General features: G+C 35.5%; 1 protein-coding gene across 1 annotated transcript; it reads right to left on the bottom strand.

The window, feature by feature from the left end:
* Positions 1 to 4610: 4610 nt before the first annotated feature.
* Oda (Ornithine decarboxylase antizyme) lies at positions 4611 to 26654 on the bottom strand. Its single transcript, XM_073081371.1, is given in 8 exon segments — positions 4611 to 4926; positions 5554 to 5666; positions 9398 to 9493; positions 10341 to 10450; positions 11076 to 11172; positions 11174 to 11180; positions 11880 to 11984; positions 26392 to 26654. Coding segments are annotated over 8 exon segments (777 nt in total). The 5' UTR covers positions 26487 to 26654; the 3' UTR covers positions 4611 to 4772.
* Between the last annotated feature and the right edge of the window lie 948 nt (positions 26655 to 27602).

Below are 27602 nucleotides of genomic sequence, written 5' to 3'. Positions count from 1 at the left end.
CACTTACCATCAGGTGGACTGCATGCTCGTCTGCTACTCCTATATTATGAAAAAAGAAAACAGAAACTGTCAATTTAAGAATTACTTTATTCTTAAATTGACAGTTTCTGTATTGGTTTGCAAAATCTGGATAGACTGAGTATTAATTACGGACATTAAGGGTTGTCTTACATGTTATCTAGTAATTAAGGCTACTGTGTTAAGTAATGTTGCCAATTTCAATTAATATTTTAAAATATTGTAGAATCCGTCGTGGTTTGACTCCGGCGGCACCACCGCCACACCTATTTCTCCCTAAAACAGCAGTGTTAAGCGGTTCTGTGTTCTGGTTTAAAGGGTGTGGTATACTTAAAGGTAGCATCGCATCTGTGGCCAACTTCAGGTAAGAATCTACTCTTATCTGGGGTTGATTACAGATGTCCATGGGCGGCAATAGCCTTTTATGTGGACTGCATGCTCGTTTGCTATTTCTATATTATAAAAAAAGTCAATCTACTTCAATGTGCCAAATTGTCAATAAATAAACATAATCAACATATACATACTATGTAGTGTCCCCGACACTAGTATTTGTCTCTGTAACACCAACACGTCCGCTCAGGCCGACGGTCGCAGACAGATTGACACCCTATACTCACCGTATGAAAGTAGTGACGTATGTTCGACAAATATGTATCTACCCCCATACACCAGTGGCGGACTAAGGCCGTCGGAGGCCCGGGGCGGAAGATTGAATGGGCGCCCCCAGTGTAAAAAGGTGATTTGATTTTACAAAATTACAATTATCTTATTGTCTTATTCGCCGACAAATTCCAGCGACCTTTTTGTTAGTTAGTAACAGTGTTTGGGGGCCTCCAGAGAGACATATACTTCACTATGTAACAGTACAAAAGGAGTTGATTCTTCAAACGTAATTTATATGTTAATTATATAACGTCTTACATTCCATAGCAGACGATGCTTCTGCTTTTTATACTCAATAAATGTTAAAATATTAAAATTAGTTTTATTTTACAATAAGTTTTATTTCAACTTTTATATTAATAATAATATTACTACAAAATACATCTAGTAGATAACCCGGTGAACCTTAGTATCATAAAATAATAAGATTCCAGCTCTTTGTAAGTCATCACGCGAAACAAAGTAAGTCAACAAAATGTAATTGACAATTTAATTTATTATATTTAGAAATTGATTACGAGCTATGCTTCATGTAATCTTCTAAACATGATTATTTTTAAATTACACTAGAATTCATTTTCTTTTCACCTTTTTCTACACTAATATTATAAAGAGGAAAACTTTGTTTGGTTGTAATGAATAGGCTCCAAAAACTACTGAACCGATTTTAAAAATTCTTTGAAAGCTACATTATCCATGAGTAACATAGGCTATATTTTATATGAAATATAATTGATAAATTGTTATATATTGATGAAGTTAAGTAAAAATATAAATACTATTATAAAAATAGCTATATAAAAATTGCTAGTGCGAGGTGAGAGTCGAACACAGGATTCAGTACCACCAGATTTTCATTTATTTTTATTTTTAGTATGTATTGTTAGAGCCACCTGTAGATATATTCTGCGAAAATTTCAAGTCTCTATCTATTACCGTTCCAGCGATAGACCCGTGACAGACGGACAGACAGCGTAGGCTTAATAATAGGCTTCCGTTTTTACCCTTTGGGAATTAATAAAAGACAGTAAGTTTATATTTCTTATCGATATTTGTACATATTTTTATTACGTCATCTATACTAATATTATAAAGATATTGTTTGTTTGTTTGGTTGTAATGAATAGGCTCAAAAACTACTGGATCGATTTTTAAAATTCTTTCACCATTCGACATTATCCACGAGTATCTGATAAATAGATTTTGAGGCGGTACATAGTTAGCCGGGTCAGCTAGTATACTATACAGATATATTTCTTGAGTAATTATATCACAATAAAAAAACATTTAGAGGAAGATGATATATTTTCATAAATACTTTATAACAATGACAATCGGCTTCCCGCCAAAACTAAATTTCCCCGCCACGCCGCACCGCACCACAGATTAAAAATCATTCAGCCACAATCTAATATATAAAATTCTTGTGTCACAGTTTTCGTTGCCATACTCCTCCGAAACGGCTTGACCGATTTTGATGAAATTTTTTGTGCTTATCCGGTATCTATGAGAATCGGCTAACATCTATTTTTCATCCCCCTAAATGTTAGGAGTAGTTTTTTAACCCTAAATTTTTTTTTATTTATATGGCAATACAACGTTTGCTGGGTCAGCTAGTATTCTATAAACATTACAAGTGTGTATTTCATACGATTCATGAGGTAGAGCCCTGTGAAAGACGGACAGACAGACAGCGGAGGCTAGTTTAGTACGTGCAAAAATTCAAGTTCGCTCTGAAGTTAAGGTGTGCGCGGATTATAATAGGGTTCTGTTTTTACTCTTTGGGTACGGAACTAATAAAACACGTTAGTACCTATATATTTTCAATCGATATTCGGATCCGTACACATTTATTACGTCATAATTATATAACTGAATATAACGTTGATACAGTAGGGGAAGGTATTATTAATAAAACGCACAATAATTGATAATTACCTTTAATTCGCTTGATCATTACATTTTAAACTTATATCTACGACAGAGCGCCTCGCAACGGAAATTAATACTCGGATAGAAAAATACTGTAACACAGGCACTGAGGCGATACTGTCAAATAAACACTAAAATAAACTGAGCATTTTAGTCAGAAATTAATGCTCAGGGAAATATACGCTCAGGTGATGATGACTAAAGATTGCACATACACAATGGGTGAACCTGAGGTTGATCAAAGATGACATATCGTTCTAAGGACTATGGTTATAGGCCTTAGGTGCTTTATTATACCCAGAATCAATACAAAGACGGTACACTGCATTTATAAGACAGAAATAGAGGTTCTACCTCTTTAGAGATACATGCTCAGGTGACCAAAATAACGACTAAATCTCATTTCTAACGAAACAAAACTGAGCGTTAATTTCTCGTAAAACTAAAATGCTCCATCTATCAGCGATATTCAGAAATAAATCAAAAATAACGCCTAAGATCAGAAATATAATTATAGAAATAGAAATACTAAATAAAAGGAATTAAACATGAAATATTCTTATGCTAATATTTTTTATTAAGTGTTTTATTATGGTGTCCGAACTGACTATTTCACACGAATTTTGGAAAATAAAAAAAAGTTACCAAAAAGAAAAAATATTTTGAAAAAAAAAAGAAACAAAAAAGTTTTCGTTGGATGTTTACTAGGCACTGTGCCGATCAATCAAAAAGGTACCGGGTTCGTTCCCCGGTCGGGACTTTTGCAAAGTTTAGACGCGTGTGATCTCAGCCAGTGTACAGACGCCAAAAAAATGCGATTTGAGAAACAATTTCGAAACGTGTTACGTGTGTGGTGTGTAAATAAAATTATCTGAACAGCGCACAACACAAGTTGTATGTCTTTTGTATAGTGAGCGACTGTTTGCTTGCGTAACTTGTGTTGAGGCGTGTACGAACAATGTTACAAATCATTTTTTATATTTTTTTTTTTTTGTATTTTTTTTTAATTTTTTTGTTTTTTTTTGCTCTAACCCGGAGTGGGCAACACGACGACATATATACTTGTTAGGTACAATAATAATAATAAAGAAAAAAGAAAATAAATTCTACCAAAATCAGTTTTGATAAAACTTGTAGCGTCGATGCATTATTTTCAAAGCTGAAATAGTAGAAATTAAAGTACACTAAAAACTCGATTCTCCCCTGATTTCGTCACGAAACTCCCAAAATTCCCAAATTCACCAGTGTTGCTACACTCAAAGTCGAATGTCCCGCGAAATCAGCGAAAAATCGAGTGTCACTACATAAGAAATACACTAAAATATCTAATACTAAGACTTGTTGGCGCCAATCCATGATAACTACGTAAGCCCAAGTGATTAATAATGAATACGTGCTTTAAATACTGTTCTATTATTTTTTTTTTAAAACGGCAACACCTTTGTGACAGCTGTTAATGGATTTAAGAAAAAAGAAGTGTTGAAAATGTCAAACTTTTACAAATAGTGATGAACATTAAAATTTACAATTAAAGCATGATTTTTTTAAATTTAAACACATATTTTTTGAGCTGTCACAATACCCATCTACTTTACTGCTTAGGACTTTGGTCTGTGTGAAGCGGTTGAAATAAAATACTGTTATAAAAATAACAAAGCTTTTTAAATGATGTTAAATCCAATTTGAAACTTTGTGGTAAACTACAAAAAATAAAAAAGCTCTCAACACTAATTAGCAACGGTCAAATGTGTGTTTTGTTGGCATTCGAGTTGTAATACAAATTATATGTATATTAAAAAAAATACATGTCATTACATACATTTGTATCTTCTTGTCTAATTTACTTCGTCTTGCACTTAGTATTGCAGCTTAATATAAAAAACCTTTAGATATAATTTTTATTTTTAAATCTGGCATTGTATTTACTTCAAATATTGAAAGAAAAAACAATTAATTTGCATTTTTCATTATAATGTCATACTAATGATGTCGTACATTTTTTCTACAACAGAAAAAAAACACCAATAAATTACGAAATTTCTTTCACTTCCACAAATCATCCAAAATTTCCCGACTTTCCGGCAAATATTCCTATATATCATATAGCAACACACAGACCAAAGCCCCGGCCACGCTTCACCACGCCCCACCACTCACTAGTTATAGTTGTAGTGCATCAGGATGTAGTCGGGGTTGTCGATCTCGGCCGCTAGGGGCGAGTGCGGCGCTAGTATCTGGAAGCCGAGGAACATGAAGGTGCGGAGCACGGTCACGCGGTCCTCACGTGACTTGTTCACGCACACTATCCAGCTGGAAGGGAGACATAGGGTTGATAAATCGCTTTTATTATTCGACGATTCGTGTACAGAGCGGTAGAGGCCGCGCCAAACTGCTAGTCCGCTCTGAACATTGAAACGAGTCGCGTCGCAATAGCAAATTGTAGATATCATCGGGACGAATCCAGCGTGGGACCTCCCGGTAGCCTCCGCTGCCCGCTTTCGTCCACGGGCACATAGCTGCGTCAGTGTGCCCATATGTAGCTACGGAGTATATGCGTGTAGTTATGTCGACTCAATTGAGTCTCTGACTACGCCTGCGCGCAACAACTTCACAGAGGACTAGAAATTTGGCGCGGAATATAACTACGCATTTGAATCCGACTTTGGTAGTCTCTTATCTGGAATTGATTACAAATGTCTATAGGCGACAATAGCCACTTATCACATCAGGTGGACTGCTCTTCTGCTACTTCTATCGTCCATTGTTAATAATGAATCTATCCAATTTATCCTACCAAAGATCAATCGAAGAAAATGTTTACTACATTTTCTTATGTGAAGTAAATGTCAAAAATCGATATTTGGCAGACAAAACCTTGGATAGATCGATTATGAGTAACGGTCGTATTTAACCATAAATTCAACTAGCAACACTCACTGTGTACAACGTAAACGTTCCTCGGCGAAGTCGAGCAAGAACATGAAGGCCTCCTTACTGCCCGCCGCGAGGGAGTCTGGCAAACGCAGATACATTATGTCACCTTTCAACACCTGCGAATATAGATACAATTGTATTAGTGATCGTAAAACATCATTGAAAGTTACTGCTGTGCGGTGGACATAACATAAATATATTATTACAAAAACAAAAAACTCAATTGCTTATCTATACTAATATTATAAAGAGGAAAACTTTGTTTGTTTGATTGTAATGAATAGGCTCAACAAGTAATTAATTAAAAAAATCAAAAACCCGACTGCGCCAAAAAGGCTGAAGTAGAATTTCCAAAAGTAGTGAAATAGGCATTTCGTTATTTTTATCCAGAAAGCCACATACAAAGTTTCATAGTAGGTGTCTGCTTCAAAAACAAAAAATGTTCAAACAATATTATCCTATTTTATCCTCGTTGTGATCATTTACGCTATATAAAGAAGCTAAAAATGTGTAAAATTCCAGCACGCTTAAGTTCAGCGGTTTCCCAGCGGTTCAGCTTTGCGTTGATCTCTGGTACAGCAACTCACTCATTTAGTCAGACAGTCATCTTGATGTGTAAATACGAATATATATGTACTAGCTGACCCGGCAAACGTTGTGTTGCCAAATAAATAAAAAAATGTTAAGGGTGAACAACCCTTATCACTTAGGGGTAAAAAATATAGATAGTGGCCGATTCTTAGACCTACTGAATATGTATATAAAATTAGGTGAAAATCGGTGAAGCCGTTTCGGAGGAGTACGGTAACTAACACGAGAATTTTATATATAAGATATATTATGTAATGTATGTGTCTCCTCTTAATTCCTGTAATCTCCTCTTAATTTTCTCTATTTTGACATCCTACTCGATAGGTTTGGTATTTTTTTTTTAAAACGTGTTATTACTCGTATTTCGCAAAAAAATCCACCATTTACGGTCTGTAAAATATATAACTTCAGTAAATCAAAGTTTCGGTCATTATTTTACCTCGTTAGAGATAGAATTTCATTATTTTTATCTAACAAGCCTGATGCAAAATTTCATAGTGTTTGCTTCAAAATTGACGATTGTTCAAATGAACTTTAAACCCTTATTTTACCCTCTACGGGGTTGATTTTTCGGAGGGCGATAAATAAGTACGTCCTTGTTCCTATTCAGAAAGCCAAATACAAAATTTTATAGTAGTTGATTCAAAATTAAAGGATTTCAAAAAAACGGTTTTCCCCTATTTTACCCTCTTTAGGGTAGAATTTCCAAAAGGCCTTTCTTAGTACTTATTCACGCTATATAGAGAACCTATGTGCAAAATTTCAGAAGTGTAAGGTCCTTGGTTTAGGCTATACGTTGATTTCTGAAAAATGAAAAAGTCATTTAGTTAGTCGGTCAGTCAGTCACCTTGCTGTTTTATATATATACAAATATGTTTTTATAATCTCTGTTTAATTTCCTTTCATTTGATACCCTACTCGATAGGTTCGGTTAACTTTTCTTTTTAATGTGTTACTATTTCGCGCCAAAAATCCGCCATTTTGTTTTTTTTTTTACTAACACCTATCTAAGGACACTCGGGTCATGGAGACAAATATAATGACACCTTAACTGTTGAAATTCATCCAGCCGTTTGTTAGATCGGATCAAATAAAGAAAGACAAACATACAAGATACGCGCGAAAAACATAACCCTTCCTTGGCAGTCGGGTAAAAAGTACTGGACCGATTTTAAAAATTCTTTCACCATTCGAAAGCTACATAATCCACGAGTAACATTGGCTATATGTTATATGATATGAAATATATTTGATAAATAGATTTTGAGGAGGTACAAAGTTTGCCGGGTCAGCTAGTAAAGAATAAAATGAATAGGTAAAAAATAAGTACTATTATAATGAAATTGATATATTTAAAATAAGAATTGAATATTACATATTATTCTTTTGTATTTTCATATTATATGAATTTCATTATACTAAACCTTTTTTTTTTCATTTTTCAGTTAAGTATTTTTAACCGGATGTTATGGTTCTAACACCACCACCTGTTTCTGCGTAATAGCCGCAGTTTTAAGCGCTGTTGTGTTCTAATTTGAGGAGTGTGGTAAGGGATACATACTTATCTACGTTAGAATTGGTTAAAGATATCCATACAGTAGTGACTAATTCGCGGTGTAAGAGTCAGATAAACATATCTACAAAAAATAAAAAAAAATATTTTTTTTTTTTACAAAATGGTTTACAATGTAGTTCTTTATGAAATGGCACAACGACGTAACGCTATATTCAATATTTCACAAGTTACAAGAAGAAGAAATAACTTAAGACCCACTTTCGATTGAACCAGATTAACGTATTATGCGTAACGTTAAATTTGTTTTAATTATCATGTTAACTGATAGACCTATAAGAACGTATTTGCAAAAAATACGATTTTAATCATAGATTATTGTATGTCCACAATATCATCGCTGTATCATCACAATATCTCTGGATATTATCTCTTAACGAGCTGGAAAAGTTAGAAATGGCGAATTGTTGCATTATTTTCGCTCTCCTGTAAAATTGACAAAATGTAGATACGTTCATCTGACTCTTACACCGCGAATTACCATGAGATGGACCACACACTCGTACTTCAATTTTATAAACAAAACAATATGCTAATACTAGACTGTTGTACAGTAGTTTTATCCTAACTATATATAATCTTATACATACACTAGAGATGTGCTGAGTCAGGTCGACTCGAGTCAGTACTCGAGTACTTACATAAACTCGCATACTCGAGTACCAATAGTGATACTCGAGTACCAGTAATACTCGAATACCGACGATACTCGTACACTACAACTACTACTCGTACAAGTAAAAAGTTGTTTAATTTTGTGTAGTGAGTGGCGTTTTTTTTTTTTGCTCTTCCGTGCTATTGGACTGTATGTTGTGCAAAGTACTCGAGTACTTTATGAATACTTTGGACTCGAATACTGACTCGATTCTTTTTTATATGAGTACTAAAGTACTCGAATACCAAAAATGGCCGACTCGGCACATCATTAATATACACAGTTCAACCAGATAACATCTGGTGTGATAAGAGTGTCAACCCATCAAAGAGTCATTGTCCCAATTACTCTATCGTAATTATAATATTATCATAATACAATATTGTAAACATATTTTATCACTGATACATTTTGATACAAATTAGTTACATGGACATAAGTAAAAGCTCTAAAAACTCGGCCTCTCGAACGAGGGGTCCGAGGTTCAAATCCCAGGCACGCCTCTGATTTTTTCAAAGTTTTGTGCGTATTAAAACTTAATTATCACAAGCTTAAAACGGTGAAGAAAAACATCGTGAGGAAACATGCACACATGAGATATTTATATAAATCTCAAAGGTTTTCTACCAATACGCATTTGGCCAGCGATGTGGACTATGGCCTAATCCTTCTCATTCTAAGAGGTGAACCGTGCCCAGCAGTGGGACAGTAATGGGTTGACGACGAAGTAAAGAATGATAGTTATATTTTAATGAAATAACAAACAAGCACGCAGTCAGTTTCGAAGGTGGTAGAATCCTTTGTAATTCGATTCTGGTGGCACTACCGTCACACTTATTTACAGCATATAACAGCAGTGTTAAACGCTGCTGTGTTCTGGGTTCAAGGGTGTTTCTTCAACCCTCCAACCCAGAACACAGCAGCGCTTAACACTGCTGTTGTTAGGCAGAAATAGGTGTGACAGTGGTGCCGTAGGAGTCGAACCACGAAGGGCTCTAACACCTTCAATATAAAAAGCAAACACTCACGCATTCCCAGCGCGTGTAGTTCTGTTCGGTGAGGTACACCTTGAAGTTGATCTTGGTTGGGTCGCGGTCCTTACGTGCCAGGATCTTCTCGATGATCTGCAAATTATAATGGATACGCTATTAGTATTATTAATATACTAGTAACTACTTACTAATGCTATTAGTACTAGTCAACTATTTAATTATTATTAGTAATTATACGGAAATACTTTATTAGATTAGATTTGGGCAAATGGTAAAATGCTTTATTCGGTTTAATCCACACCAGAGTAAATTAAAACACGCCCGACTTCACACGACACTTAAGGTCACATATAACTTGCCTCTTTGATAGGTCATGCGTAGAATGGAGCTTTACACGGCGTAATTTACATCCGAATGACTTAAAACGAGGTCTAGTTTGCACAACACTAAACGAAAACTGTTATTTCTTTCTTAATACACACATACGACTGTCTTCTCCACTAGGTTGCGCTTAGACAGCTGCTTTATTCGGCTTTATCCTTACCAGATTGAAACACGCCCGAGTTTACACACATAACACAACAATATATACCGTTTAAAGCCGAGTGACTTAAAACATGCTCCAGCTTAAGCATAACTAGATACATATCCCCTTCTGGGCTAGGTTCTCTCAGATTGCAGCTTTATTCGGCTCAATCCCTACCAGATTGAAACATGCCCGACTTTACACATTAATCACCAAAGCCCGATCAAAACGTGCCCGAGATACTTTTTTTCTTAATACATACATGCAGCGGTCTTCCTCGCTAGGTCGGGCGTACACAGCATGTTTATACACACGAGCGACTCAAAACATGCCCGAGTTTACCCACTCCACATACAGAGACATACCATGCGCTCAACAAGTCGCCCGAGTGTACACAATACAAAGTAATAAAACACGCCCGAGTGTACACAATACAACGTAGGATATACACACCGCCTCCCTCCTCGCCAGGTCCTGTGTGGGGTGAGCGTGGTCGACGGGCGAGCCGTCCGCACTGCTCAGCGAGCTGGCGCTCGACCATAGCAGGGCGCTCAACAAGTCGCCTGGGGGAAGACAAACATTTAACACATTCAATTATTTACCTAATAACAGCAGTGTTAGGCGCTGCTGTGTTCCGGTTTAAAGGGTGTGGTAAAGGAGACAGACTTTTCCGAGTCGTTCCAGCTCAGTCCTCAGGGTTAGCGGCGCATCTGTGGCCGACCTCGGTGGGAATATCTAATCCTATCTGGGGTTGTTTACAGATGTCCATGGGCGGCAGTAGCCACTTACCATCAGGTGGACTGTATGTCTGCTACTCCTATATTACAAAAAGTTTCTAGTGGTGATAGAACACAATAATTGGTCAAATAAACGGTTCCTTGTATGGCGAGCCCCAATTATTAAAAAAGAAAAATTTAGTATTGGCTGTTATAGCGACCAACATTAGACATGTTCTGTAAATTTAAGTATCTATGTATTACGGTTCCAGAGATAGAACCCTGTGAAAAACGGACAGACAGCGGAGGCTTAGTAAAAGGGTTCCGTTCTCACCCTTTGGGTACAGAACCCTAAAAATGCCGATGATATATATTTATGTCTGTGATATTCTCGATGGTTGTTGTCGTGCGTTGCGGCGGACGGAACCCTAAAAATGCCGATGATATATACATATATTAGTAAGGTACTCACGATGGTTGTCGTCGTGGGTTGGGGTGGACGGGGTAGCGGGGCTCGCGGCCCCGCCGTTCACCCCTCCGGGCGGTGCCGAGCTGTGAACAGGGACATCAGGACCACCTGGAAAACGAAACGATGATCTGTCAATGACGCTGGAATTTTAGACCAAAAATATGTACAGAGTTTTTTTTTTGTGTATTTTAGGAGTAGCAGACGAGCATGCGATCCACCTGATGGTCAGTACTGCCGCCCATGGACATCTGTAATCAATCCCAGATACGATTAGATTCTTATAGGCAGCTACCCCTGAACACTGAGCTGTAGGTAATATGTCGAAAAAGTATATCTCCACTGCCAAACCCTTTAAACAACAACGCTACAGCGTTTAACACTGCTGTTATTAGGCGGAAATAGGTGTGGCGGTGGTGCCACCGACTTCGAACCACAATGGTTGTACCACCATCAAATGCCTCTCTCGTTTCTACCTTTGTTGCTCCGTGGGATCACCGATAAGTATTTCTTCACGAGGGAAGGTTTTAGCAATTATCAGCTATTTCCACCTATTTCTTGGCTACCAGTAAATGTATGTGACTGCGTCTGAGTGTGTATGCATATGTATGTGTGAGTGTGTGACTGCGTCTGTGTGTGTGTGCGTCTGTGTGTGACTGCGTCTGTGTGTGACTGCGTCTGAGTGTGTATGCATCTGTGTGTGTGTGTGTGTGTGTGTGTGACTGCGTCCGTGTGTGTATGCGTCTGCGTGTGTGTTCATGCGTGTGTATTTGTGTGTGTGTGTGTATGTACAATACAAGTAGCACTCACCACAGAGGCCCGGCACCCAGGCACAGCGAGAAACACTCGGCGTCGGACGCCGACAAGGCCGACCGCTTGCTGCCGCCGCACGCGTTCAAAGACGCGCCTTCGTCACTGAAAACAATTATAAAAACATTTTTAATATACTATTATAGTAGGAATCCTGCATACCTGAGAAATCTTAAAAAAAGTTTTCAAAGGTATGTGATGTCTAATAATACGCACTTGGCCAGCGCGGTAGACTATGGCCTAGGCCTTCTCATTCTGAAAGGAGGCCCGTGCCCAGCAGTGGGACAGTAATGGGTTGATGATGATGACGAGAGCAACATAAGACAAATTGTATATGTAGGTATATTTTTATACATTTATTTTTAACCATAAAATTATATGTTAGTTAAATTAAATAACATGATATTTACATTGTAAATACTGTTTGTTATCAAATGTCGTCATAATATTTACAAGCACGAAAAGATAAGTTAAGCCGTGTAATAACACAATTTACATAAGGATTGCATTTATATTTATATCTTTTATATATTTATGCGTGATTTAGCATTCACCAAGATAAGATAAAAGGTAAGTTGGTATGAGGCGAAATCAGGTGGGCTGCATGTTTTTTTCTGCTTTCCATTTACATAAAAAAATGTTAAAAAAATTATAACGTGTATTACAAAACTGTTACACAAATTATATGAATGTTTGTCTGTATGTCCTTTAGAGAATCGTAAACTATGCATTTGATCACGTGATGATCTTTAGCAATGTTGTTGTTCATGAGCCCACGAACGTTTCTATGTTGGTACGACCAATTTTCGACAGATGACATTTTCAGTTACACCTATGTCATGTTATTTTTTAAAGCCGCGGGCTCTACTAGTCTGTTATGCAAATATATTTGATACTGCCACATATCTATAACCGCTTTTTACTACATGCATATGAATATATGGTACATACACCAAAAAAACATTTATTTTTTATTTTTGTCTGTCTGTCTGTTTGTTCTGGCTAATCTCTGAAATGGCTGGACAGATTTTGACGGGACTTTTTTTGGGAGGTAGCTGATGTAATAAGGAGTAATTAGGCTACTTATATTTTAGAACTAGCTGTGTGTGAAATCGCGGGTCACAGCTAGTATCTTATACATAGATTAGTAAAGATACTTCGCCGCCTTGAAATTGAATGAAGCCACAAATGGCTTATTAGTAAGTTCTTTTTTTGAATTCTTGACAAATAAAAACTTTTTTAGACAAAATTTACGAATAAATAACTAATACTGCGTAATTTACATAATAAATAAATAAGTATTTCAAATATTTTAAGGCCATTGTAGCACGGAGACGTGGCAAAACTTTTTTACGCAACTATTTCAATTCTCAAAACTGGGTACATTTTCTTGTTAGGAGTGAGTAATCTTTACTAATCTATGATCTTATATTAAAGGGTATGATAAAGAGAAGTAAAGACCCTGACAACGTGTGTACACAATTTCATGACAATCAGTTATGTAGTTAAGGCGTGAAAGTGTAACAAACAAACTCACATTCGCTCTAATATTAGTTCAAGTGGCAAGTTACACTAGTAATTATTGATATCAACGTAATAATATCGTGTTGTAGTAAACATATGTTTTATGCATATTTAATTATAGCATAAGGAAAATATAACAGTAACATTAGCATATTCAAAGGTTATCACGTACTTTTATTGACCCCAGCGTGTCTGAGTCAATATTTATATTGAAGTATAATCTATACAAATATATAAAATATGTGTGCCTGTTAGATTTTTTTAATAATAATATAAGAATAGCAGACGGGCATGCAGTCCACCTGATGGTAAGTGATTACTGCCGCCCATGGACGACTTTTCCGAGGCGTTCCAGCTTAGTCCTCAGGGATAGCAACGCATTTGTGACCGACCTCAGGCAGTATTCTTATCTTATCTAGGGTTGCTGACAGATCTCCATGGGCGGCAGTAGCCACTTACCATCAGGTAGACTGCATGCTCGTCTGCTACTACCATATTTTATTTAAAACTTAAGTGTATTCGCATTAAAAGAAGTGTTTTTGTTATAAGACTATATTTATCTATGGATATGGTACAAAACCCTCACCTGTACACCTTCATGACCATTTTTTGACAGAAGAAAAACTAACAAACGACGCAGAAGCGCTAAGTCTAAAAATAGTTTTCAGTATCACTTGGTATCACAATTAAAATGGAATGTTTGATGTATAAAATAACAAAAAAAACTAAAATTAAAATTAAAAAAATCGGTCTTTAAACGTTTCCTAAACAAAAACACTTTAATCTACAAAAAAAACACTCAAAAAACAGTTCTCGACCGATTTCTAAACTGATCCTTTCTGAAAAATTTCAATTCGCTGTATGTGACACACAGCATAATATTATTTTTTTGTTTTTAAATATTTTTTTGACTTTTTTTTCTGAAAACACGTGCGTAATATTCCGAGGTAAGACGGCTACTGTTGCGATTTTTAAGTAAACATACAGTGAGATGGCTGCCAAAACTAAAATAGATTTGATTCGCAAATACCTATCTTAATTCATATAGATAATAGATAGCGAGAAATGGCTTACGACTTTCACCTTGATTTTATTTTATACAAGCTTTTTTTTTTTTTTTTTTTACAACATTGGAGTAGCAGACGAGCATGCAGTCCACTTGAAGATAAGTGGCTAGTGCCATCCAAGGACATCTGTAATCAAGCCCTGATAGGATATATTCCCATCTGAGTTCGGTCACAGAGGCGCCGCTACCCATGAGGACGAAGCTGGAACGCCTCGGAAAAGTATGTCTCTCTTACCACACCCTTCAAACCAGACCACAGTAGCGTAAATACTGCTGTTGTTAGGCAGAAACACGTGAGGCGGTGGTGCCGCCGGAGTCGTACCACAAAGGGTTCTACCACCTTCAAATGTATCAGACAAATAGCGGTGGCTTAGTAATGGGTTCCGTTTTTACTTTATGCGTACGGAACCCTAAAAAAGAACTAATCTCTATCCATATACAGCAAAAAACGTGCGTCATAATAATATTTTGAACCTAGAAATAAACCTAGCCGTTTCGACGCGACGTGTTTACATAACATTGCCAAATCCCTATATACTTTCGCTACATTGTGAGCTAAAATAAATATTCCTTAGTCGACAGTGATACATATTATTGGATGAATGTTTCTGGCGAGTTTGACTTTGAGCCAAAGAGAGCTCCACTTTCGCCTTTAAATAAATACAAGATAATTGACTTCATAATGTATATACTCATTTACATAACTATATATAAGGTATAGTCCGCGTAAAACTGCTAGTCCGCTCTGAATGACGTCGCCATCGCAAATTGTATAACTACACCTGCTCGCAACAACTTCAGAGCCGACCGCACGTCATAACTAACACTAACACCTTCAAACCAGAGGAAAAGCATAAAACCAAAGTTTAAAATAATTATTTCAAGCCGGTGCCATACCACTAAATGTCCTCTTTTATTTTTAGTATTTGTTGTTACAGAAGTGTCTATGTATTACTCGTACATAGATAAGTATAGATATCTCACCGCCTTGTAATTGAAGGAAGCTATTAAACGGCTGACAATTCCGTCAATCATTTATTGACTGTCATGGTGTAATTTACGCGGAAAAATACCGATATGTGCAGTTCAGTGGTGCAAAAACAAGTAATCGAAGAAAAAGTGCGTAAAAATATCGTTTCACGTCGTCATTTCGTTCGTCATTCGTTCATCGTTCGTATCCACGATTATACAATTTACTGTTCCTTAATTGATTCCTAGATTGAAAATTATTTTCTACTTTTTAGTTGATTTTATCATAAAAGCTTGTTTTTTTAGTTTTTTGAACTTGAATATTTGGGAACGGTTTTTTGTTTTAACTTTTAGCTTTTAGCTTTTGTTTTTAAGGTAGCCTGTAGCAACCCTCCGGATTTTCTAGTGTCATCTATTACGATTTAAGTAATTGAATTCTGTGACCGACGGAGACATAGAAATAGCGTTTTACCCTCTTGCCTCGCAACCCAATGAAGTATCATCAAAAGTATAAAAAAACATGTTTACATTTCTACACGTCAGCTGACCGCCATCCGTCAGGTGACGTCACAGTTACAATATGGCGTCTGCGCGCGCAAAATGCAACTGTCAGCGAAAGTGATTCTTTGAAAGCCGCGTAGGTAGTGGTTAAATAGAATACCAATAAAATAGACCTTGAAAAGCTTTGTAGAATTTAAGCGCTCGTTTGTACTAGGAAATAAATTTTGAATTTAGAATTGCCCTTGTATGATGTATTTGTTTTTTTTTTCAGACTTCGAAAGAGGAGGTACTCTTTGATTGTATGTATTTTTTATCTAGTACCTATGCACATATGGAGTTATATTTTAGTGACTAGTTTTGTGGTGTATGGTTCCGTTTATATTTTGTGTATTCATGGTATAGTCCGCGTGAAACTGCTAGTCCGCTCTGAATATAGCAATGAATCGCGTCGCCATAGCAAGGCTTGCAACAACTTCAGAGCGGACTAGCAGTTTGGCGCGAACTATACAGAGCGAATCATCATATTCATATTCATTTATGGAGCGTAAAAATAGATTCTTTAATATCACATTTCTATTTGTCATAATATTTCTTAAATTAGGTGTTATTTCGCTGTCGTTGGAAAACGCACTAATTTTAAATTACACATACACATTTGTATGCAGATACAATTTAAAGTTAACTTCGTTTTATTTCGAAAACTATTGCACAACGTACTATAATGTACAAAGTCTAGCTGGACTTGCGTAACATACCACATATCTATCATAGTACCTAATACACACGAAGTAAACAATTCAATTAAAATACCATAATCAAACAAACCTTAATCTGTCAAAGACAGACGGCACAGATAACAGCCGATAAACTGTCGTACAGATAAAATATGGCAGATAAGACCCAAATAAACAATCGCGCACGTATTCGCGCGCAAAATATTTACATTTATTTTCGTCTGTGCCCGACGGGGCGTGGTTCGATGTTTAAAATGTTGTATTTCCATCGAGTCGGTGGGATTGTTTGCCAAATTGTATTCAGCGTCATTGTGACTAATAAATTAACTCGGTTTCGTTGTGAAGCTTAGTTTAGGTCGCCTTATGGCCTTTTTGGTGTTCCATACACAAAGGATAAAAACGGAACCCTGTTCTCCGCCTGTGTCCGTGTGTCACAGGGCTATCTGTATCTCTTAAACCGTAATAGATGGACACTTGAAATTTTTAGTATGGGGTATGTAGGTAATAGGTATATAACGATGGCGGGTATAAAAACAAATATTAAAAATAAATTATTTCGTATAGCTTAGTTCAGGTCACCTGGCTTCCTTTAAAGGACAAATTCTAACATAAATGGAAAGATAAAATAAGTACCGAAATGTCTTCAAATACAGTATGCTCTTGCTTAGCAAGTCTAGAGAATTCGATTTCGTTTTTTTCTAATCCCTGTATTTTGTTATGTCTACAAATAATCTCGGATAGATCCGGGATTGTGGTCAGATAATGGAATGCCAGAATACTATTCGACCTTATTGAGTTTGCGCCGAAAATACACCCAATCGGTCGGTGACCTCATTTTGGTCAATATGAAAATAATAAATAATTGAAAATAATTTGTATCAATATAGTTCATCAACAGGAAGCCCCGCTCTTCCATAGCATAATTAATACAAATATTATTTATTTAAAATTACAAATTTTCTTCACTTACTACGTGTGCGTGCGTGCGTGTGTGTGTGTGCGTGTGTGTGTGTGTGTGTGTGTGTGTGTGTGTGTGTGTTGTTAAACTTGTTAATATCATATTTTGGACCACAAATATTCCTAAAATATATTCCATTTCCTTATGCAGAGGATTTTCAGACAAACCATAACCAAAAAACACAGACAAAAGTTAGTTTCAAACAAAAACCCCGATTAAAAAGTACCAGGCTACCATCATATTCAGGCACTTGATTTTAAAAGTACTCACACTAGAAATGTGTGTCAAGTGGAATAGAACAGTGGGCGTAAAAAACAAACAAGGAAAATTCCATCCACAATGTTTACGCGATAATAAAATAAATCTTTTTACATTTTCAACGAATTCTATTTTGAAATTCAAATAGACACGTTCCTGCCAATGTCAGAACGATGTAGTAGGCATAGACAATAACAGATAACCACGTGCTTTGTTATGGCGCTGCCACACCTACACCTATTTTTGTACGCAGCAGTGTGGCGATGATATATTTTGGTACGAAAAAATACCTTCGCAAATTGCGTGCGTAGTTTTCTGATTTGTAAGTACACAGTTTAGTTTATACTATTTAAGTAACTATCTATAAGGTCGTGACCAGAACGGCCGGTCACTACTATTTGTAATTACTAAATGTTGCTACCTAGTTGCTACTAATCGTTATATAGTCGCTACCTTCGATTAAATAAATATAGTTCAAAAAACTAAAAAACACGCTTTTATGATAAAATTAACTAAAAAGTAGAAAATCTAAATGAATCTAGGAATCAATTAAGGAACAGTAAATAGTATAATTGTGAAATAAACCTACAAAGTTTGAACGAAATCTGGCCGTTTAAAGTGGGTCAAAATCGCGCCCAAAGAAGTCGGTTACAAACATACAAACAAACATACAAGTGAAGCTAATAAAAAGCGTGTAAAAAAAAACTACTTTTTAACGTGACCGGCCATTCTGACATCAGGATCGCCGGTCACCTATCCAGTGAGAAGAGGCTGCGCAAATGAATGGAGTTTTTTTTTGTAATAAATAGTTGCTACCAAATTGCTACCTTCATATGCATCGTATTGGACTTCGTGGCTTTTAAGAATTAACCCTTAAGCAACCTTTATAGACTTGCGGAAAAATATGGTGATACCCTGCAGCCCAAAGGGTTTTATAGAATTTTAATTAACATGAGGTGTTTTTGGATTTTTTTTATTTTTTTGGATTTCAACCACACTTTTAAGTAGTCGGATTTTTGTTTCTATTCCTGTTTTCTCGTTTATTAAAAAACACTTTTGGAAGAATGCCAAACCAAATGTTAGGTATACACATATTTTTTGAAATACAAAACAAAAATGCAATTAAAATTTGTGTAAGTAAGTACGTTATCCTCGATACGTAAGCCCTACTCGCACTTTGCCACTTATCCTTATAACGTTTGATATCATGTAAATAAATACGCATATTATTACCTTATTTTGTACTGAACAACAAACAAATTAATCTTCATTATATTACTTACGAGATATCAAAGTATAAATACCATAAACAGCTTTAAAATCAGGCGACATTTTTTTTAATACACAAACATACATTGATAAATTTGTTTTTTATTTGACAACATAAATCTCAACTAATTACTATAAGCCGATACTTATGTCTTATATAGTCCGCGTAAAACAGCTAGTCCGTTCTGAATATAGAAACGAATTGCGTCGCCATAGCAAATTGTATGACTACACCTGCTCGCAACAATTTCAAAGCGGACTAGCAGTTTGGCGGAGACTATAACTTATTAAGCATATCCTTGTTTAACTTTATATTAATAGCGTTCAAAAATCAGACTAGAAGAGGAAAAGTGTCATCGACGAGTTATTACCAATTGGTAATAACTTGTTTTTGAATATATCTCAAACGTCACTCAGTTCGAAATGGTGCCAGTCTGAAGCGAAATATGTATTTCTTTTAGTATGAAAATCTTGACAATGTCTGCATAATCATGCTATACACTATTTAATAGGAGTATCTTTGGTTACGTGATACGAACCACGTACAGCGGCTTAAGTAATCGATCTAATATAGTCCGGAATCCTAAAAATCATTCTACAAGATGGTATTATAGATATGTTTCAGTACATTTGAGTTATAGGGAAATAACATTATTATTTTCCAAAGCCAAAAATCAATCTAGTAACTTTGCCTGAACTCTCCCTAAGGCGCTTTCTCTCGCCTCGAAAATCGTTAATCCTGGACGGATGATGTTGATAAGGACAATGGTACAAAATTATTAAAATCGTGTATTGTCATCGGTTTTTGATAATTTTTCAAAATTTTGAATTAAACTGAACGTTCAAAGTGGATAGAAATCGGGTTCAAAGATTCCGTTACTGTTACGTACATACATACATACAACCCAAGCTAATAAAAGCGTGTTAATAAGGCTGCGATCGCACCCGATTTCCTGGCTACTAAAGATCACAATTTGACAATTTCTAGCAGCCTAGCAAGATGTTATCAACCGATATTTGGTTTGCAAAACAGCGCTTCGGAACACGTTTAGCTATCCCAGTTATTATAAAACCAATCAAGTTTCTTTTTAAATAATAATCCTATATACTTCTACAGGGTTTAAAGTATCTCCATATAAAATTACATCAAGTTTAGTCCAGTGGTTTAACCGTGAAAGCGGAACAGATAAAGTTACAAAGTTACTTTCGTTAACTGCTATAATTTGACTCCACCGTTATCTTTCCTTTTAGTTTTCCAATACTTTTTAACGGGAATTTTATTTCAATAGGATTAAATTGGAATTCCAGTTGAAGACAGAGGAATTTACTAGACAGAAATATGGTATTTTTGACTTCGAAAATTACATTCTTGTATCAAACTACAGTAGCATACGAGCCACCTGATGGTCGATATGCGCGGACGTTCTTGCCACGGACGTGCAAGATGTGGAATGAACTTCCTTCCGAGGTATTCCCGGAGCGCTATGACATGGGGCTATTCAAAAAAGGTGCAAAAAGAGCTCTCCTTCAAAGCCGGCGATGCATTGGCGACTCCTCTGGTGTTGCAAATGTCCATAGGCGACGTTGACTACTTTCCATCAGGTAGCACGTCTGCTTTATCGTCAGGTTCAAATATAAAAAAAAAGCGGTCGCTGCTATGGACATCTGTAACCAACTCCATATAAACAGGTTCTACTTGAAGTTGATTACAAATGGTGTTTTCACGTAAGGACTAAGATGATCGCCTCATATAAATCAGCTGATATTCAGACCCTTCCAGGACACAGTGTTTTACGCTAGAAATGAGTGTGGTGGTACCTTTTAAGATGTAAAAATAATGTTAGAATCATTTGATCAGTCTCCTACATGAAAATAAATAGGAAAATATGAACGATTTATGTCTTTTAAAGAGAGTATTAAATTATTCAGATTTTCATTGCAAAAACTTTAGAATGAAATCGAGGGAGACCCAGAGGATAAAGTTACTAAAACTGTACAGCACCTATATCATCATATTATCAGTAACCAAATACATATTGTTTAAGATGTTTATAGCCATATTTAGTACTTACATGTTATCTAAGTCACGACAAAATATTTAACGACTATAATCATTAAAAATAAATAAAATTGTCGTGTCTGTGTGTATTGTAACGCGTATGAAAGTAAATATGATACTAATAACAAAAAAATATAAAATTTATGTCTGTCTGTTTGTTCCAACTGATTTCCAAAAGGGTTGCGCCGATTTTGACGGGAATCTGGCACTGGCAGTTAGCTGATGTTATAAAGAGAAACATAGGCTACTTTTACTTAATAAAATAATTATGGTTCCGCACAATAAACCCATGAGTATCTACTGAGTAAAATCACACATCTCTTGAGTATATACACTTAGCTAAGAATATAAATGATCGGTAGTCCAAACCTCATAAAATAAATTACATCCATTCAACGTGTAAGAAAATATAGTCGAATATTAAATCAAACTATTGACTATTTAGTTAATAAATGCGTTGGATGGGTACTAAGTAACTAATATATAACCTACTTCTATGAATTAGTGATATATATTTTATCGTTTAATTAAGTTCTCATAAAAGTGACAAAGTGTCTGAGAATAAAGTTCTCTAAACATTTTATACATGGGTAAAACCGCAAAGCACAGTTAGCGATTACATAAAACATTGCAAGAGGTTTGAATACGTTCAGAGAAGTTTCTAGATTGGCATCGAAGTATACATTTACATTTCTATCTACTTTAACAAGTAACCGCGTAGGGTAGGGCTGTCAAAGTTACGAAACGTTTGACATTTTGAAAAAAAAACAAAATGTCATTAGAACCAATATAAAATAAACAATAGGTAATTTTAATAATATCTTGGTTAAATATAGATTTATATTTTTAATTTGGTGCTAATTTTTTAGGACACTGATAAAAATAAAAAAATATACAACAACATCTGAGGTCTATACTCTATACTCTATACCTATACTTACAAACCTTTGATAAAAATATAATAATAAATAAATAGCAGTCCATTTCTAGGAATCAATTTTCCCAAAATTGTGTTAGTTTTAAACACAAATATGTGTTTGGAATGTTTCAGAATATTTATAAAACCTTTCTTACACAGTAGGTCTGTGTATGAAAGGGTTTTAAACAAAATTGACAGAATGAAAATGATGTTGACAAAAAAAATCTGAAACTACTGGCAACCCTAAACACCACTAGTATATTAAACTGACCTTCACACATTGACACTCATTAATGTGTGTAACATTATACATACAACAACATACAATATTTTACTTGTATAGGTAAGATCTATGTAGGTGTTTAAAAAAGAAAAAATGGAAGCAACAAACTAAATATATGCACATAATAATACCTACTATCTATCCTTCAAGTGTAAAGAAACAAAACTTTAGTTCAAAATTGGTCAGTATTTCCTATGGAAAATCTAATAGTGGGGAAAAACTACCTTAGTTGTATGAGCTTCCTGTAGATTTTAAAACATTCACCAAGTTTTATAGAATTAGAAAATGAACATATGAACATTCAGTCCACCTGATGGTAAGCAACTGTGAGCCGTGGGCATCTGTAATCAACCCCAAAATAAATCAGAGTCCTACCTGAGGTTGGTCACAGACACATTGCAATCTCTGAGGACTAAGTTGGAGTTGGACCACCATGGATAAGAAATAAGTATGTCTCCCTTACCACACCTTTCAAATTGGAACAGAGCAGCACTTAACAATGATGTTATAAGGCTAAAATGAATGTGGTAGTAGTTCTGGAGTTAAACCACAAGGATTCTACCACCTTCATTCAAATATTAATAATGTTGTGGAACAAACAATGATTGGGTCATAATCACGAAAAGATTAGAAAGCAATATTTAACGTATTTATTTAGCAACTGAAATATATCATGACAAGGCTGTTTACAACTCAACACTATTATAATAAAATAACAATCATAGATGAAATATAAAACAATACAGATAATATAAAAGGGAATGAAACAATTATATAAATTCTACTACAACCATTATAGGTGTAATGATAATGAACAATGAATAAATAAATGCGTACATACATAAAGGTGGTAAAACTCTTGTAGTTTGTCCCTAAAAGCACAACCGTCACACTTAATTCTGTTTAACAGCAGTGTTAAGCTCTGCTGTGTTCTTCTTTGAAGAGCATGGTAAGAAAGACATACTTATCCGAGTCATTTCAACATAGCGTTCTGGGGTAACAAGACATGTGATCAAGCGTAGCTAGCATTCTTATCCGGGGTTGATTACCAATATCCATTGGCAGTATCAACTTACCATGACTGCATGCTTGTCTGCTGCTACTTCAATATTATAAAACCATACATATTTCTACTATGCTTTTATTAGCTTGACCTGTATGTATGTATGTAACGGAATCTTTGAACTCAATTTTTACCCATTTAGAATGGTCCGATTAATTAAAAATTTTAAACACTTATGAAGAACCAATGATAATACAAGATTTTAATAATTTCATCCCATTTGCCTCATTCGGATCGTCAGGAATTAGAATTAACGATTTTCCTTATGCGATTTTAGCATGGTTTTTAGTTTTTTAAAGTATAATTATTAACCTTGCGAACAGTATAGAATGGTGTTATCAAGAGGTACCTATTTGATTGGTACTGATTGAAGAAAATTACTTATTGATTGACACCATGACGTTACGCAAGTCAATAATGTGTCTTTTATACTGACTGTAGATAGAGGGATCTATTTAACATATTTAGTATCTGTAAATACAGTGAATTGGGACTGTATAGAAGTATGTAAAATAAAATGTTACATACAGTTCCTTTATTTTTTTATCCAACTGTGGGGAATACTGTTTTCGAGTATATTATGTAGGTACATCTCATTCTTTGAAACGTCCTGCAGCCAAAACGGTTATGGATTTGAGGTTAATGGACATGAGGTGTTGTTCAATTCGTTTAAATTTTAGGAGTGACATGGGTGTTATGTTTATATAATTGAGTTCCTATCATAATTATGTAATTTGAAGTAATTTTTAAAATAAAATCCTTCATTTCGTTTTATGTCGTTTTAATTAATGAAATGCTATAAAATACATATATTACTAGCTGACCCGGCAAACATTGTGTTGTCATATAAATAAAAAACTGTTAAGGGTGAACAACCTTATCACTTAGGGGTATGAAAAATAGAGAGTAGCTGATTCTCAGACCTACTGAATATGAACATTAATTATCACTTGCTAAACAGTGAAGGAAAACATCGTGAAGAAACCTGCATACCAGAGATATTTATAAAAAAAAAATCTCAAAGGTATGTGAAGTCTACCAATATGCACTTGGCCAGCGCTGTGGACTATGGCCTAATCCTTTTCAATATGAGGAGACCCGTGCCCAGTAGTGTTACAGTAATGGGTTATTGATGATGATGATGACGATGATGACTGAATATGCATATAAAATTTGGTGAAAATTGGTAAAGCCGTTTCATAGAGTACGGTTCTAACATCGTGACAAGAGAATTTTATATATACGATTTACCCATATTATTGCTTTATATGGTTTCATCTACTTGAGGATGCAGTCCACCGGATAGGAAGTTATAACCACAGCATCTGTAGTTGACCACATATGAGGTTGCTAGAACCAGAGTGGCCTAACTGCATTTTAATGATTTTTGACCTATCTATATTTTCGTTATTTAAAAATGTATAGTCCGCCTAAAACTGCTAGTCCGCTCAGAATATAGAAATGAAACGCGTCGCCATAGTAAATTGTATGACTACACCTCCTCGCAACAACTTCAGGCCGGACTATACACTTTTACTTTTCTCCATATTGTAAATCGTTTTTTGTAGTTAGGCTACTCTGGTTCTGACAGCCTCATATATACAAGGGCATAGCTACTTCTGAGAAGTAAGATGGTCATGTTTTTTCCAAATTTCCGAGTCATATGAGCAATGCACTTTATATTTTAACAAGTTTTTATGGCGTTTTATATGGATGCACGTCTTCAGTTGGATACCTTCAAAGAAAAATTGTAGTTCAACCAATGACCATGTACATTGGGCAATTATCGTAGATTTTAAAGTTTCATCATATGTTGTAACATAATATGATTCATACTTTATCTATGTGGTAATAAATATGTCTATGTATAACAAATTGATAACCCTAAAATGATAACCTTTACTAATGTTTAACATATAAATGCTGACCTATTTCTATTGATATTATTGTTAAGATCTTGTTGCTATGCTAGATTTATTACACAAGTGGAAAATGAGCATGAAGGTGGTAGAACCCTTTGTGGTTCGACTCCGGCAGCACCACCGCCACGAGTCTTTTTACCTAATAACAGCAGTGTTAAGCGCTGCTGTGTTCCGGTTTTAAGGGTGTGGTCAGGGAGAAAGACTTTTCCGAGGCGTTTCAGCTTAGTCCTCAGGGGTAGCAGCGCATCTGGGGCTGACCTCAGGTAGGAATATCTAATCCTATCTGGGGTTGATTACAGATGCCCATAAGCGGCAGTAGCCACTTACCATCAGGTGGCTGCATGCTAGTCTGCTACTCCTATATAATAAAAAAAAACCTTCTGCAGACTAAATTAATAACAATTGTGTATTACTTTTTAACTTTTGTAGGAACATACTACTGCTTATTTCCTGGGTTATCTCTAAGCTACTTTTTTAAAGGTAGAAATAGAAGTAAGCAGGGATTGCTAACAATCAAGTTAGTTTACCATTAGCAGACTGCCTTACTACTTCTACCTGCCTTACGACTACATATGCCCGACAAGTGGGTAATGTGGGCATATATAGGGTAATTATTGTGAATAGACCAATTATTGAGGCATAGGCCTCTGTTCATAGCTAAAAGACATTGCAGAATTGGGAGATGTATTTTTTGGACGAATCGAGTATACATTTTTCATAAACGTGTTATGGATGTACAGAATATAAAGCCCTGTAATAGAAAGTTTACTCGACATTTATAATCTGTTACCACTTACCAGAGTTTAGTTAAATGACGCGCAGATCTATTTTAAAAGTATAAAGTGATGACGTATGATAATCCATTTGCAGTGATTCATGCAAATCAATACGGAGAATTACGAAAAAAATATTCAATTACCCACTTTTTAAAGCATGCGCGTGATTACGCAACGAAAACAAAGGGATTCAGCGAAGTACAATACTTACATGAAGTTCTTCGGCTTAGAAGAAGGGGGTTCGATGCCAGCAACGTCGTAGTAATTACTACTACTAAAGTTTAACTGTTGTATTAACTTCGTCATCTTGGTAAATCGTAATTAAGCCTTGTAGAAACTTTCAAACAAAAACACGGTCAAACCGTTGACGAACGAGAGCTAATTGCGCAGCGCGAACTTCGTATTTCACAATTCGAATGGCAATGACGTGACGATAGTCAAGCAACTTGCGTGAAGTGTGCGTAATACAATGCGGCAAAGTATAGATGACTATAATTTATATAGACGTCACGTGTAACGGCATGCTATCTCTATTTGTCGGTATAATATTTTGCCGTAATGGCTACCGGAAATGTGACATTTTTATTGTCTTTGTTTATTGTTTCATTTTACGCAGTCTTATTTTCTAAGACAATATTTTTTAAAAAAATCTTAAATATATCTTATTATTGATATTAAAATATTGAAAGGTGTTATAATTTTGGAACTAAACTAAAGTGAATTAACTTCTATTCCTTAGTGCAGCGTTTCCCAGCCTTTTTAAAATAAATATTTCCTTAAAATACGCCTGATTAAAAATAATTACAACTTAGTATCATCGCTCACAAAAATTTATTTAGTCAAAACTTTTTTAATGTTCAGGCGCTTCAACTTTTTGACTTTGGTAAAGTATATTTTTTTAGGCATTTCATTTTACCACTCAGGAGTAACAAGTTTAAATTGAGTTTTATTCTAAGTAAAATAAGTATGTATGTAATAGTTATATTTCTCAGTTGTCACCGACCTACCAACTTCAAAAAGACGCTTTCTATACTTACAGGCCCACATTAGGATTCCCTGTGTCGTGGTTCCTACGAAAACATACTTAAACGAATACACCAACACCCAGACCCGGAACAGAGATCTAAATTCTGAATTTACTTGTGTATCTCGCCAAGAATCTTAATCCGCGAGTCAGACTGGCATGGTGACTGCCACGCGGGTCACGCCACAACTTTAAACCCTCACAAATAAATTACTAAAACAATAATTTAGGTCAAATAACTTTGTCCAATGTGATTATGATCAAACACTAACACGAATAGCAGCGTAAATATTTGGTTTGCACGTTATTATATTTACGTAGCTAGAACCACCCTCTGTGGCTGACCGCAGGCCACGTGCAAATACATGTACTTATGAGATTTGTGGTTTGAGTATCGA

Source organism: Epargyreus clarus, unplaced genomic scaffold (genome assembly GCF_041222505.1).
Source record: "Epargyreus clarus isolate Ecla_fem2 unplaced genomic scaffold, WU_Ecla_fem_2.2 ptg000016l, whole genome shotgun sequence".
NCBI classification, from domain to species: Eukaryota; Metazoa; Arthropoda; class Insecta; order Lepidoptera; family Hesperiidae; genus Epargyreus; species Epargyreus clarus.
This window is presented reverse-complemented; position numbering and strand designations above follow the sequence as displayed.